Source organism: Rhinoderma darwinii, chromosome 7 (assembly GCF_050947455.1).
Source record: "Rhinoderma darwinii isolate aRhiDar2 chromosome 7, aRhiDar2.hap1, whole genome shotgun sequence".
NCBI lineage: Eukaryota > Metazoa > Chordata > Amphibia > Anura > Rhinodermatidae > Rhinoderma > Rhinoderma darwinii.
In genome coordinates, this window is record NC_134693.1 from 134,883,024 (window position 1) to 134,900,117 (window position 17,094).

General features: G+C 38.0%; 1 protein-coding gene and 1 pseudogene across 3 annotated transcripts in view; both read right to left on the reverse strand.

The window, feature by feature from the left end:
* Positions 1-17,094, reverse strand: part of CELSR3 (cadherin EGF LAG seven-pass G-type receptor 3) — a 105,779-nt gene that overhangs the window by 56,034 nt on the left and 32,651 nt on the right. For all 3 annotated transcript variants that reach the window (XM_075831746.1, XM_075831745.1, XM_075831747.1), the window contains exon 2: positions 16,059-16,697. In XM_075831746.1, coding sequence (XP_075687861.1) covers positions 16,059-16,697 — 639 coding nt within the window. The remainder of the gene's footprint in view (positions 1-16,058; positions 16,698-17,094) is intronic.
* On the reverse strand, positions 12,643-12,752 carry LOC142658224 (U2 spliceosomal RNA; annotated as a pseudogene).

Consider the following 17,094-nt stretch of genomic DNA (forward strand, 5'->3'; position numbering starts at 1 on the left):
CTGCCCCTATATACAAGAATAGAACTACTATAATACTGCCCTATATACAAGAATATAACTACTATAATACTGCTCCTATATACAAGAATATAACTACTATAATACTGCTACTATATACCAGAATATAACTACTATAATACTGCTACTATATACCAGAATATAACTACTATAATACTGCTCCCTATATAGAAGAATATAACTACTATAATACTGCTCCCTATATACAAGAATATAACTACTATAATACTGCCCCCTATGTACAAGAATATAACTACTATAATACTGCCTCCTATATACAAGAATATAACTACTATAATACTGCTCCCTATATACAAGAATATAACTACTATAATACTGCTCCCTATATACAAGAATATAACTACTATAATACTGCCCCTATATACAAGAATGTAACTACTATAATACTGCCTCCTATATACAAGAATATAACTACTATAATACTGCTCCCTATATACAAGAATATAACTACTATAATACTGCCTCCTATATACAAGAATATAACTACTATAATACTGCCCCTATATACAAGAATATAACTACTATAATACTGCCTCCTATATACAAGAATATAACTACTATAATACTGCTCCCTATATACAAGAATATAACTACTATAATACTGCCCCTATATACAAGAATGTAACTACTATATTACCGCTCCTATATACAAGAATATAACTACTATAATACTGCTCCTATGTACAAGAATATAACTACTATAATACTGCCCCTATATACAAGAATATAACTACTATAATACGGCTCCTATGTACAAGAATATAACTATTATAATACTGCCCCCTATGTACAAGAATATAACTACTATAATACTGCCCCCTATGTACAAGAATATAACTACTATAATACTGCCCCCTATGTACAAGAATATAACTTCTAGAATACTGCCCCTATATACAAAAATATAACTACTATAATACTGCCTCCTACATACAAAAATATAACTACTATAATATTGCCCCCTATATACATAAATATAACTACTATAATACTGCCCCCTACATACAAGAATATAACTACTATAATACTGGCCCCTATGTACAAGAATATAACTACAATAATACTGGCCCCTATGTACAAGAATATAATACTGCCCCCTATATACAAGAATATAACTACTATAATACTGCTCCTATATACCAGAATATAACTACTATAATACTGCCCCCTATGTACAAAAATATAACTACTATAATACTGCTCCTATGTACAAGAATATAACTACTATAATATTGCCCCCTGTATACAAGAATATAGCTACTATAATACTGCTCCTATATACCAGAATATAACTACTATAATACTGCCTCCTATATACAAGAATATAACTACTATAATACTCCCCCCTATATACAAGAATATAACTGCTATAATACTGCCCCCTATGTACAAGAATATAACTACTATAATACTGCCCCCTATGTACAAGAACATAACTACTATAATACTGCCCCTATATACAAGAATATAAATACTATAATACTGCTCCTATATACCAGAATATAACTGTTATAATACTGCCTCCTATATACAGGAATATAACTACTATAATACTGCCCCCTATGTACAAGAATATACTATAATACTGCCCCTATAAACAAGAATATAACTACTATAATACTGCCCCTATATACAATATAACTACTATAATACTGCCCCTATATACAAGAATATAACTACTATAATACTGCCCCCTATATACAATAATATAACTACTATAATACTGCTCCTATATACAAGAATATAACTACTATAATACTGCCCCCTATATACAAGAATATAACTACTATAATACTGCCCCAATGTACAAGAATATAACTACTATAATACTGCCCCCTATGTACAAGAATATAACTACTATAACACTGCCTCCTATATACAAAAATATAACTACTATAATACTGCTCCTGTATACAAGAATATAACTACTATAATACTGCTCCTATATACAAGAATAGAACTACTATAAAACTGCCCCCTATATACAAGAATATAACTACTACAATACTGTCCCCTATATACAAGAATATAATTACTACAATACTGCCCCCTATGACCTGATTTTCATAAGTTTTGCCTGCAGGTAGTATATACAGACAATGGTATCATATCTAATGTCTTCCACAATCTAGTATACAACCCTGGCTTCCTATCTTACATGTGGATAGCTTGTGGAGTCTGAGGCTAGACAAAAAGTCAATGGTTCCTGCGTTGTCTTAGCACATCAAAGAGTTGAGCGGATGGAATTATCCCTATAAGCGTGTTCCTCGGGACTAATAATTAACAGATTAGTATATTAAATACCAATTAAGTCTAACAAAAATGTAAATTCTCAAGTGGGGGGTCTGCCCAGAATAGAATGAAGGTGAATGACGAAACCGTTCCTTCAGTCTGACAGAAGATCTGTTTGACCCTTTGGGTGCTGGTGAGATACTCAGCATGAGATTCAGGAGAAGAGATATTCCTGGCTTATCAAAGGAAATAAAAGGGTGGAAGAAGCCGCATACAGAGCTAATGAAGACCTGAGTATTGTGTGTTTGATCTTATCTGTCTTCCAATCCAGGCACAATCCCTTTATTGATCCACTGTCCTGAATTAAGAAATACATTAACACTTCTCCGAACTCCACAAAACATGTTCTACTGCAACTGGCAAAAAGGCTTTTGTAACAATATTGTAAATTGAGAGGTGGACGCATATACACAGGTACAGACCATGTCACCCCCTATATATACTGAAGATACTCTACCCCTACACATAGGGGGCAGTATTATAGTAGTTATATTCTTGTATATAGGGGCAGTATTATAGTAGTTATATTCTTGTATATAGGAGCAGTATTATAGTAGTTATATTCTTGTATATAGGGACAGTATTATAGTAGTTATATTCTTGTATATAGGGGCAGTATTATAGTAGTTATATTCTTGTATATAGGGGCAGTATTAAAGTAGTTATATTCTTGTATATAGGGGCAGTATTATAGTAGTTATATTCGTGTATATAGGGGCAATATTATAGTAGTTATATTCTTGTACATAGGGGGCAGTATTATAATAGTTATATTCTTGTATATAGGGGGCAGTATTATAGTAGTTATATTCTTGTACATAGGGGCAGTATTATAGTAGTTATATTCTTGTATATAGGAGCAGTATTATAGTAGTTATATTCTTGCACATAGGGGCAGTATTATAGTAGTTATATTTTTCTATATAGGGGCAGCATTATAACTATTATAATACTGCCCCTATGTACAAGAATATAACTACTATAATACTGCCCCTATGTACAAGAATATAACTACTATAATACTGCCCCCTATGTGCAAGAATATAACTACTATAATACTGCCCCTATATACAAGAATATAACTACTATAATACTGCCCCTATATACAAGAATATAACTACTATAATACTGCTCCTATATACAAGAATATAACTACTATAATACTGCCCCTATATACAAGAATATAACTACTATAATACTGCCCCTATACACAAGAATATAATTACTATAATACTGCCCCTATATACAAGAATATAACTACTATAATACTGCTCCTATATACAAGAATATAACTACTATAATACTGCTCCTATATACAAGAATATAACTACTATAATACTGCCCCTATATACAATAATATAACTACTATAATACTGCCCCTATATACAAGAATATAACTACTATAATACTGACCCCTATATACAAGAATATAACTACTATAATACAGCCCTCTATAGACAAGAATATAACTACTATAATACTGCACCTATATACAATAATATAACTACTATAATACTGCTCCTATATACAAGAATATAACTACTATAATACTGCTCCTATATACAAGAATATAACTACTATAATACTGCCCCTATATACAATAATATAACTACTATAATACTGCCCCTATATACAAGAATATAACTACTATAATACTGACCCCTATATACAAGAATATAACTACTATAATACTGCCCCTATATACAAGGATATAATTACTATAATACTGCCCCTATATACAAGAATAGAACTACTATAATACTGCCCCCTATATACAAGAATATAACTATTATAATACTGCCCCTATATACAAGAATATAACTACTATAATACTGCCCCCTATATACAAGAATATAACTACTATAATACTGCCCCCTATATACAAGAATATAACTACTATAATAATGCCACCTATATACAAAAATATAACTACTATAATACTGCTCCTATATACAAGAATATAACTACTATAATACTGCCCATATATACAAGAATATAACTACTATAATACTGCCCCTATACACAAGAATATAATTACTATAATACTGCCCCTATATACAAGAATATAACTACTATAATACTGCTCCTATATACAAGAATATAACTACTATAATACAGCCCTCTATAGACAAGAATATAACTACTATAATACTGCACCTATATACTATAATATAACTACTATAATACTGCTCCTATATACAAGAATATAACTACTATAATACTGCTCCTATATACAAGAATATAACTACTATAATACTGCCCCTATATACAAGAATATAACTACTATAATACTGCCCCTATATACAAGAATATAACTACTATAATACTGCCCCTATATACAAGAATATAACTACTATAATACTGCCCCTATATACAATAATATAATTACTATAATACTGCCCCTATATACAAGAATATAACTACTATAATACTGCTCCTATATACAAGAATATAACTACTATAATACTGCCCCTATATACAAGAATATAACTACTATAATACTGCCCCTATATACAAGAATATAACTACTATAATACTGCTCCTATATACAAGAATATAACTACTATAATACTGCTCCTATATACAAGAATATAACTACCATAATACAGCCCTCTATAGACAAGAATATAACTACTATAAGGGCGGGTTCACACATGGCGGAATTTCACTTAAATTCCGCTGCGGACACTCCGCAGCGTTAATCCGCAGCGGAGCCGTTTCTCCATTGACTTTCACTTTAATTTAGCAGTGTTCGTTTACACGATGCGTACAATTCCGCTGCGGAGCATAGGCTGCGGAGCGGAATTTGGTGTCCGCAGCATGCTCTGTCTGTTGCGGAGCAGTGGCGGACTGGTTGCGGACTCATGGCGGAATTTCTCCATTGACTTCAATGGAGAGTCAAAATTCCGCAATGAAGTCCGCAGATCTTATGTGTGCTGCGGAGCGTATTGTTTTTACTACCATGACATTTCTTCATTCTGGCTGGACCTATGTATTTCTAGGTCTACAGCCAGACTGAGGAAGTCAATGGGGCTCCCGTAATGACGGGAGCGTTGCTAGGAGACGTCTGTAAATAGTCACTGTCCAGGGTGCTGAAAGAGTTACGCGATCGGCAGTAACTGTTTCTGCACCCGGGACAGTGACTACCGATCTCAATATACATGTATCTGTAAAAAAAAATATAAGTTCATACTTACCGAGAACTCCCTGCTTCTGTCTCCAGTCCGGCCTCCCAGGATGACGTTTCAGTGTAAGTGACGGCTGCAGCCAATCACAGGCCAAGCACAGGCTGCAGCGGTCACATGGACTGGAGCGTCATCCAGGGAGGTCGGGCTGGATGCCGAAAGAGGGACGCGTCACCAAGACAACGGCCGGTAAGTATGAATTTCTTTGACTTTCACTAGGGAAAGTGCTGTCCCTTCTCTCTATCCTGCACTGAATAGGGAGAAGAGAAGCACTTTTCCTGCAGTCCGCAGCGGCCAGTCCGCATCAATTTTCTGCACATTTTGTGCAGATCCGCTGCAGAATCTGCAACGCAGATTCTGTGCGGCATTGATGCGGACAGTTGCGGAGGAAATCCGCCACGTGTGGTCATGCCCTTATACTGCCCCTATATACAAGAATATAACTACTATAATACTGCCCCTATATACAATATAACTACTATAATACTGCTCCTATATGCAAGAATATAACTACCATAATACAGCCCTCTATAGACAAGAATATAACTACTATAATACTGCACATATATACAATAATATAACTACTATAATACTGCCCCTATATACAATAATATAATTACTATAATACTGCCCCTATATACAAGAATATAACTACTATAATACTGACCCCTATATACAAGAATATAACTACTATAATACTGCCCCTATATACAAGAATATAACTACTATAATACTGCCCCTATATACAAGAATATAACTACTATAATACTGCCCCTATATACAAGAATATAACTACTATAATACTGCCCCTATATACAAGAATATAACTACTATAATACTGCCCCTATATACAATAATATAATTACTATAATACTGCCCCTATATACAAAAATATAACTACTATAATACTGCCCCTATATACAAGAATATAACTACTATAATACTGCCCCTATATACAAGAATATAACTACTATAATACTGACCCCTATATACAAGAATATAACTACTATAATACTGCCCCTATATACAAGAATATAATTACTATAATACTGCCCCTATATACAAGAATATAACTATTATAATACTGCCCCTATATACAAGAATATAAACTACTATAATACTTCCCCCTATATACAAGAATATAACTACTATAATACTGCCCCCTATATACAAGAATATAACGACTATAATACTGCCACCTATATACAAAAATATAACTACTATAATACTGCTCCTATATACAAGAATATAACTACTATAATACTGCCCATATATACAAGAATATAACTACTATAATACTGCCCCTATACACAAGAATATAATTACTATAATACTGCCCCTATATACAAGAATATAACTACTATAATACTGCTCCTATATACAAGAATATAACTACCATAATACAGCCCTCTATAGACAAGAATATAACTACTATAATACTGCACCTATATACAATAATATAACTACTATAATACTGCTCCTATATACAAGAATATAACTACTATAATACTGCTCCTATATACAAGAATATAACTACTATAATACTGCCCCTATATACAAGAATATAACTACTATAATACTGCCCCCTATATACAAGAATATAACGACTATAATACTGCTCCTATATACAAGAATATAACTACTATAATACTGCCCCTATAGACAAGAATATAACTACTATAATACTGCCCCCTATATACAATAATATAACTACTATAATACTGCTCCTATATACAAGAATATAACTACTATAATACTGCACCTATATACAATAATATAACTACTATAATACTGCTCCTATATACAAGAATATAACTACTATAATACTGCTCCTATATACAAGAATATAACTACTATAATACTGCCCCCTATATACAAGAATATAACTACTATAATACTGCCCCCTATATACAAGAATATAACTACTATAATACTGCTCCTATATACAAGAATATAACTACTATAATACTGCTCCTATATACAAGAATATAACTACTATAATACTGCCCCCTATATACAAGAATATAACTACTATAATACTGCTCCTATATACAAGAATATAACTACTATAATACTGCTCCTATATACAAGAATATAACTACTATAATACTGCACCTATATACAATAATATAACTACTATAATACTGCTCCTATATACAAGAATATAACTACTATAATACTGCTCCTATATACAAGAATATAACTACTATAATACTGCCCCCTATATACAAGAATATAACTACTATAATACTGCCCCCTATATACAAGAATATAACTACTATAATACTGCTCCTATATACAAGAATATAACTACTATAATACTGCCCCCTATATACAAGAATATAACTACTATAATACTGCTCCTATATACAAGAATATAACTACTATAATACTGCTCCTATATACAAGAATATAACTACTATAATACTGCCCCCTATATACAAGAATATAACTACTATAATACTGCCCCCTATATACAAGAATATAACTACTATAATACTGCTCCTATATACAAGAATATAACTACTATAATACTGCCCCCTATATACAAGAATATAACTACTATAATACTGCCCCCTATATACAATAATATAACTACTATAATACTGCTCCTATATACAAGAATATAACTACTATAATACTGGCCCCTATATACAAGAATATAACTACTATAATACTGCCCCCTAACTACTATAATACTGCTCCTATATACAAGAATATAACTACTAGAATACTGCCCCTATATACAAGAATATAACTACTATAACACTGCCCCTATATACAAGAATATAACTACTATAATACTGCCTCCTATATAGAAGAATGTAACTACTAACTATATTATTGTACATAAGGGGCATATAGTAGACAAATGGTCTTGACTGTGCTCATGTGTTATATGGTTATTTGTGGGATATTCTAAAGCAAAGTATCCTGGGCTAATGACACATTCCTATTGTTGATGTGTGAATTTCTAGGGGTTATTGTTTTAGAAGACCTGAGACTGTACAGGAATCCCACCATTGAGGGTTTATAGCTCTGTATAGATGAAACCTCCTTAGTGCTATGTAATCTGATAATCCCAAAAACCTAATGGACTCTGCTGTACCTCCAGCGCTGCATCTGTCCTGAGAGGAATAATTGACAGATGATTCTATTAAATGGTATTTAAACTCGGGTCTGGATTATATTAAACATCAGGGCGAAAGTAGTCATACGGATAATATCCATATATTCCAAAATACAGACTGTCCGGGCTGTAAGATAAGAAAGGGTTAATTGGGGCACAGGATTTGCCCGACCTTTCACATGGAATAAGCAAAATAATCTGCAAGTATAAAATGACCAGTGGCATATCTGCTATACTACTGATATGGGGCCCATGGGAGAAGGAACCCGGTGCCAACCTGCACTTAGCGCAAATCTCAGATTCTAGAAATGCCACTTGAGTAAAAATCGTTTTGGTGCTGCCCCCTCAAGCCTGAAGAGGGCGGCTAAAACAGTCGATCAAGATCAAGGGTGTGAGGATCGCCAAGGATACATTGCCTAATAACCACAATGGGGTTGTCAGCTCATCCTAGACGACCAGTCTGTCCTATGACGCAGGAATTACCCTGAACTAAGGGCAATAAGGCTATGTTCACATAGTGTGGACACCCTGCATAAGAAGGTACGCAACGTATCCACACCGGCGACCGCAGGGAGTTCCGGACGAAAAACCGCATCTAATTGTGGTGCAGCTTTTCGGCCGGAATGTCAGCTGCGGAGAACAGAAGAGGTAAGAAAATCCATCAATTCTTACCCTCCGACGTCCTGCAGGCCGGCCTCCTAGGATGACGTTTTATTCCATGTGACCACTGCAGCCGGTGATTGGTTGCAGCGGTCACATGGGATGAAACGTCATCCCAGGAGGCCGGCCTGGACGAAGAAGCACAGAATTTTGGGTAGGTATAAGATTTTTTTTTTCGGAGTTGAGATTTTTTGGGCGGAATCAAGATTTTTGCGGTGGAAAAGCTGCAACATCTGCTATTTATTGCGATTTTTACCTCCCCATTGAATTCAATGGGAAAAACCCTCAATAAAAAGTATTCATGTTAGGTGTGAACTCACCCTAAGGCTTTCTTAGGAATTAAAGGGGTATTCCGGTTACAACTATTTACCTCCTAGCCGTAGGGTATGGGGTAACTTTCTGATCGGTGGGTGTCTGACAGCTCGGACACCCACCTTTTATGAGAACGGGGGTCCGGAACTCCTCTTTTTAACCCGAGCTGGAGGTCGCTCATGCGCACTGTTCCATTCATTCTCTATGGCAGCTCCGGAAGAAGCTGAACACTGCACCTCGGATAGGGGTTAACTTGTTGTAACCGGAATACCCCTTTAAACTACCCTTTCCAACCACTCTAAAGGCCATTTTGTTGTAGCCAGAGAGGTCGTCACTGCCCTTTCCCCTAAATATTAAGATACGTGTAATGTATAACGTACTGGTCTCAATGGCATTATAGAGTGGGCAAATTGGCCGCCCATCCCAAAAAAATACAGAAATCCATTTTACGTTGGTGGTTTGGAGGCCTCCTACCTTCTCCGTCATCTGCAGTTGCCACATCTCATCTTGTTCCTGATTGAATTTTCTGCTTTAATTAATAAGATTTCCTTTGTTGACTTCTCCCGGAATTATGAATGTTTTTGTATGCGGCAGAGAAAATCGCGAACGTGAACCAGATACCGTCATGAAATGCTAACGGAGTGCAGATGGTTTCCAATGGCTGGGGTTAATTATTGCAGGCTTAGCTTATCTTACAAATAATTACACGTTGCGGAGGAATTCAATAGATTTGTTTTTGAGGCTTTTGTGCATCTTCCCAGACATTTTTTTTTTTTAGCAATTTCCATTTTTTATTTATGGTTAATATATTCACGTGTGGGGAAAGCGCTGCAGACACCTTCATTAATGTTGTCCTGTCAGCACGGCGTGTGCCAGTAAAAGCCAAGGGGGGGAAATAAAGGAACGGATGCCACAGGCTGCCAGGCGAAACATGATTTATGATTGCACGCCCTCAGAATCCCCCCTCCCCTCTCCGTTTACGTGTAATGGAAACGCTGCACCCACCTGAACTGCATGCACCTCATAGCTGGGCACGCCTGGCACATGTTAACTGGTAATCATGGAACTCTAAAGAGCATTTTCAGCCATATTGTAAAATTGGACCTGATGGCAAGTAAACTGGTGACTGATCTCAGCTTCCCCTTTTCCCTTTGACAGTTCTACAGAACTACATAGAAAGTCTTCTCTACCATCACCACCAGGGGCGTAGCTGGGGGAAGGGCTCGTGGGGCAAGAGTCACGGGTGCTCAGTGCCAGGAGGGCTGGGCACTAAAAAGCCGCTATGCCTTGGCCAAGGTATTTAGATAAAAGGGCTAGGTTAAAGCCTAGCTACGACCACAAAGTAACGGCTGAAGACAAGTGGGAACTGACCTGGGTGCCATTTTGGGGGTTCCCTTCCCACATACATATGAAGTGAACGGAGATGTTTGACATTGTCTCTTTGTCGAATACCACCATGGTCCTAAAGACGAAAACGAGTGTCACTCCAAGAGATGCCATATGTGTGCCATGAGTGCCATCTTGGTTTCTCCATCTTACAGAATCTCAGAAAAGTCCCATTAGATGAGATCAACCAAGTTGGGGACCATCATAATCCATCCATTTCTTTGTCCTGGCCATTACAGCAATAGTTGCCCCCATACAGGTTATCCTGAATAATTTTAAACCACTCTCATATGTGATCTTCTATAGAAAGCATCATCTGCCCATGACACTGTCCCTTTAAGACCAGCACCCTCGGAGATTCCTCTATAGACACACGGATGTACGGTCCTTCAGTTCGGCATGTACTATTAATAGAGGATAAATGAGAACTCTGCATCTTTTTTGGGGAGGGAAGCGGATATGTCTCACCCCAGATCACCCGGAGAGTCTGAAAGAAACAAATCGTTCTATCTTCCTTTTCTCCATGCCGTATGTCCGCAGAGACGCCGATGACGCTGTCACTTCCTCTCGGAGGGACCACCCTGGATACCAGGATCCATACATCCGTATCTCTCATCTCTATATCTCTGCCTCATTAGAACATTGCAGAGCGATTAGACGAGTAACTGCACATTTTTAATTGCCGAGCGTCTTCTTTTATAGAAAAACATTTATCTGAGGAACCAATCAGAACAAGCCAAGAGACAAAATTATCCGACTAACTAATAGAGTTGGCCGGCGATAGAGAATAGATCTATCACAATCTATGGTGACTGCTCGATGATCCTACCAATTCCAACCTTTCCAATGAAATTTCTTACTCTTTTCGAGACAAGTGGCAGCAAAGTGAGTATTCGCTCATCCCGCTACTGATGACAGGCAAGTTCAACTGAGACGACGTTCATATTTTTGTCTAATTAGAACGGTCAGCTGTCTATGACCACAAATGTAGACTATCCCAAATGTGGTACCTACTGGAGATCTCATATGCTTATTCCAGATCTAAATGGGGGCACCCCTCTAATAGATTTAAAGGGATTCTCCCATCACACCCCACTCATAATAGCCCCGCATAACCATTCCCCGACCCTCTGAACCATAGGCCCAAAGGATCGAGATCGATGATCCACCCCCCTTGCCGAAGCTTGCACCTCCACTCCGAAGAAGGGAGGCCGGTGTTGCAGGGAAAAAACGGAAACAGAGGGCCACACATTTTCCCCCTAGACCTCGGGAGGGTCCCAAAATACTTGTGACAAAACGTGACGAACGCACAGTGAAAAAAATAAATAAATAAGTGAATGTGCGCTGTGATACCGCCTGGACATCCGCCAGGTATAAAAATTCCTCATCTCCCAGTCAGAAAGCCGGGCAAATAAAAGGTGTGTGCTCGAATAGCGTGAAAGACAAGTGCGTGCAAATGTGCCATCGCTCAATGGGATCCCACCCCCAGTGAGTTAGGGCACCCCAGGGTCACCAGCCCTGGGGCATTTAGCAGCTCGGGCTTCCAAGCTACCCAACATCAAGACCTCGATCCGGCGGTTGCCTGATCACCTACAAATGGTAGCTTTAGACCAAACGCGTACACCAGAGCAATGACCGTGTGGTTCTCTGCCCCTCACCTCGGCGTTCTGTCACCGCCGGGGAGGATTACGAACCTCACATAAGAACAGATACTACACTTGATCTTTGCCGAAAGGCCGAGAAGCGAGAATCCATATGCCCTTACCATTACGTTTATGGGTAACTTTAGGAAAAAGCTTGTCAAGAAACACTGTAGGGCCGTCTATCAGATGTCCTCGCGGAGGTGGTTGAGGGTAAACTCTGTTTGCCCATAATGACTTGTGCAATTTCCCCATTGGAGCCTAAAGAGTTAATTGAAGATTTGCCCGAGCAAGTCGTCTAAACAGAAACACATTAATGCCGCCTGCGCTTCCGGTCTCAGAAGCTTGGGTTTTAAATTAATAATCCTTTATCTTTTTCAACCACAAGACATTCCTTAAGGAATCGAAATGGAAATGTTAGGCAAGGAAGAACACATTCCTATAATCCCGTGTACTGCCGGGAGCTGAGATGTCGATGGAATCCAGGGACCGGATACTAAAGGGTAACAGCTTAACAAGGGTTAAGGAGAGCGCTTACATGGGTTAAGGGTGGAGAGAAAGAGATTTTTAAAGAACAATACATTTTTTTCTAGTAAGAAGGCGAAGTTCTTGGAAATTCGCTTAGTGGTTGCCAGACAAGAGCTGGAAATGTAATCATTTCTCTTCCTAATGTCACTTTTCTAATATACAGATATAGCAGGAGCCAAATTAACATTTGGCGGCACATCCAGCAGTGCAATCGATCACAAAATATTTCCCTTTCACTGTCTCCCAGTAGGTGGCGCTGTCCTAATATAATGCAGTTCAACCTGACTGAGGCACAATTTGGCACCTGTTACATCCGTTTTTCTTATTAAAAGATCCAAAATCCGTGGCTTACAAATGTGCAGCGATATAAGAGGAGCTGCGGATATCAGCACCAATCATACATCCTAAGGATAGGTCATCAATATATATTCTTGGGAATCCCCTTTAAGTATCCAAAAATTAGATTCAGCTATTTTTTGCTATATCTGTTCAGGGAAAATTGGGTACCAAAAGGTTACAGTCATTACGGCTCCCACGCGGGTTGTCGCCAAGCACCCCCTGCTTCAGTATCTCTACATAACTAAGCACATTTGCCAATCGGAAATCTAGGAAAGTAGACGACAACCCCTGAGGAAGCTGTAAAAGTGGGCCATCATGGTTGTCACCCGGCTTGATATAAGAGGAAACTCAAAAATGTATAATTATTGTTAATTTTTTTTTTTTTTACATTCGTTAGAAATTCACGTATTTTTTTAAGAATATGAGTGACTGCCCTGGTACCAGGTATTTTTGGCGCATTTCGTAAATGCTATTTATTTATTTTCTTTGGTGAAGATGAAACAGTGCCTGCGTTCATCCTACGACTTGACCGTGCGTATTCATCTCCTACAAGACCAATTCCCCAGACGCTGCTCAGAATTCAGTATAATCTCCAGTTTCATGATGGTAAACAGACTCATACTGGGTAAACAGCGCAGAATTACAGTACGGCACCTGTTGGCTTGATTGTCAACTAGCCAACCACATAAAGCCCCCCGAGGGAATGCAGCCAGCGGATCTATAATGTTTGCTGAGCTCAACTCAAGAGGACGTAAAGCATTTTTCTGCTCAACTAGTCAACGATCGTAATACAAACAAACACAAAAACAATAAAAATGTACCATAAATAATTTTTTTTAGATATTTTTGGAAACATGAGTAATTCGCTGGTGGATAAATCCCGGGAGCCACCGGTGCCAAACTTTTTGAGACTCTTTGTATGTCTATGATTTTTGATCGGCAAAGTCAAGCTGGATCCTGGAGGGGTAACTGGTTCCAAAAAGTTTACAATGTTTTTCCACCCCTTGGGGCAATCATGTTTATGGTTTATTTTTACTAGGAAATGGGAATCTATGGTATCCATTCATTTTCTCCTGGTTGTCTTCATCTTTGAGGTCGGTGGCTATGGAAATCTACACAGATAGAAAAAGAGAAGCACCTCCAGCTCACCTTGATATGCAGATGTAGTTCTAGGGAAGTTCATGCACGGATCCTTGTGTCGGCACACATTGGACAAGACCAGAGAAATTGGGTTGAATCCAGCACGGACAGTTAATTAAAATGGAAGAAATAATTCCAAGTTTAATTGGCCAGTATGTTTGGCAGGTTAAAATCAGGAATAAGGAGCACGGTGTGACATCCTGATGTTGTGGGGAAAAAATTGTGGTAGTGGTAGATAGAAAGCCTACGCGTTTCAGACGCTCCAAGCGTCCTTAATCATGGCTTCAGCGCGTAGGCTTTCTATCTACCACTACCACAATTTTTTCCCCACAACATCAGGATGTCACACCGTGCTCCTTATTCCTGATTTTAACCTGCCAAACATACTGGCCAATTAAACTTGGAATTATTTCTTCCATTTTAATTAACTGTCCGTGCTGGATTCAACCCAATTTCTCTGGCTATGGAAATCTAGTTTATCTTGAAGGTTCAAGTCCAAAGTCAAAAATATCAACACAACAATAGCATCCTGGTTGTCCAGGATTAGAAAAACATGGCTGCTGTCTTCCAAAACCAGTGCCATACCTATAAACAAGGTTATGTGTTGTATTACAGCTCAGTCATTCATTTCACTGGAGCTGAGCTGCAATACCACACACAACCTGTAGACAGGTGTGGCGCTGTTTTTGGAAGAAAGCAGCTATATATTTCTAAACCTGGACAACCCTTTTATTGCTGGTTCTAGGTACATTAGGGATGAAGAAATTAGTGTAGAGTTCAGGAGCTAGACCACTCCAAGTACCAGGTTGACTATGTGTTGGGGGCAGTAAGACCTTTCATAGACATCAATAGAAAATAACCCAAAAAGTTTGGTAAATCACAATTGAAGCTCCTTGGCGCTATGATGTTAACCCATTTCGCCAATATATATCCAAAAAATGCCCTAATGTAAACCGGTAGTGCCACCAAATTAGCCATGCATTCCAACACATAGACCTGTAATGCCACTACGTTAATCATTAATATTACCATATTAGTCCAGCGTACCAACCACAGCTCTATAATAGTAACATATTACACCACTATCCCAACATAAAGCTCTAGAAAGGCATCATGTAAGCCTATAATGCTACCATATTAGCCCAACATACCACCAAATAGCCCGCAATACTACCATGTAAGCCCATCATGCCACAATATTAGTCCACTATCAGGCTCCATTATGCCATTGTATATACTTATGGCAACAAAATCCACAGGATGTACCCAGAAAATATTAGCAAATTTGTTCCTTGAACGCAGGGTACAATTTTTTGTGGAGTTCTAAAAGGTTAATTAAGTCATTAGAACTCCTTATGGGCATTTACTTATGACTCCATAAAAAAATATAATCACAAAAACACTGACCTGTAAAGCGTTCCTGGCATATACACGTGTAGCCTCCTTCTCTTCTGGCGCATACGCCTCCATTTTGACAAGGGTTAGAGTAACAAAGATTAATCTCGATTTCACAATAATCCCCAGTGAAGCCTTGAGGGCACCGGCAGCGTAGACCAGTGATGGGGTGAATTGGACGGAAAAGTATGGACTCGGAAGCAATGAAAGGGGCCGAGCTGTCAAACTTGAGCACCGATATGCACTTCATATAGTTTTCACAGGGTTCACGTAGACAAACGTTATCATCAAATGGTAGGACCTCCAGCATGGAGGCCGAGGTCAGCGTCATCCTCTTCATGTACAGTTGCTCCTGAAGCTCTTCTGAGCTGAAAAACTGTGAGCGATCACCTTGGGGAACGAGAGCAGAAAAGCTGATGTTGAGTATGGAGCTCTTCACGTCGGTGTCATTCTGGATGTTGAAGATAAAGATGTCCTCCTTTGGGGTGGCCAACACGGTTGATACTCCCTCTAAGAAGCTAGTCAACAAAGGAGAGAGGAACCGCTCCTGAGACATGTTCTCCAGACGGACCGTGATACTGTTAGACAACATGTCTTCTGTAATGATGAGGACACGAAGGACACATTGGGCTGTCACACTATGGATGCCGTCTACAGAAGAGACAAAGGGTAGAGATCATTACATCATCGTTATTACATCATCCTTACATCATCGTAACAGCATCATTACATCATCGTTACATCATCGTTACGTCATCGTTACATCATACTTACATCATCGTTACATCATCATTACATCATCGTTACTTCATCGTTACATCATCGTTACATCATCGTTACATCATCGTTACATCATCGTTACATCATCGTTACATCATCGTTACATCATCGTTTCAGAGAAAATATATAAAACATTCTGCATAATGGAGAGCGAGTGGCCGATGTAATTTGTAACTAGCTTCTAACTTTTTGGATTACTTTTTCTCCTAACTTTTTGTGGTAGCCGTAAAGGTGGCCACATTGATGGGTCACCAAGCTTTTCCAAAAA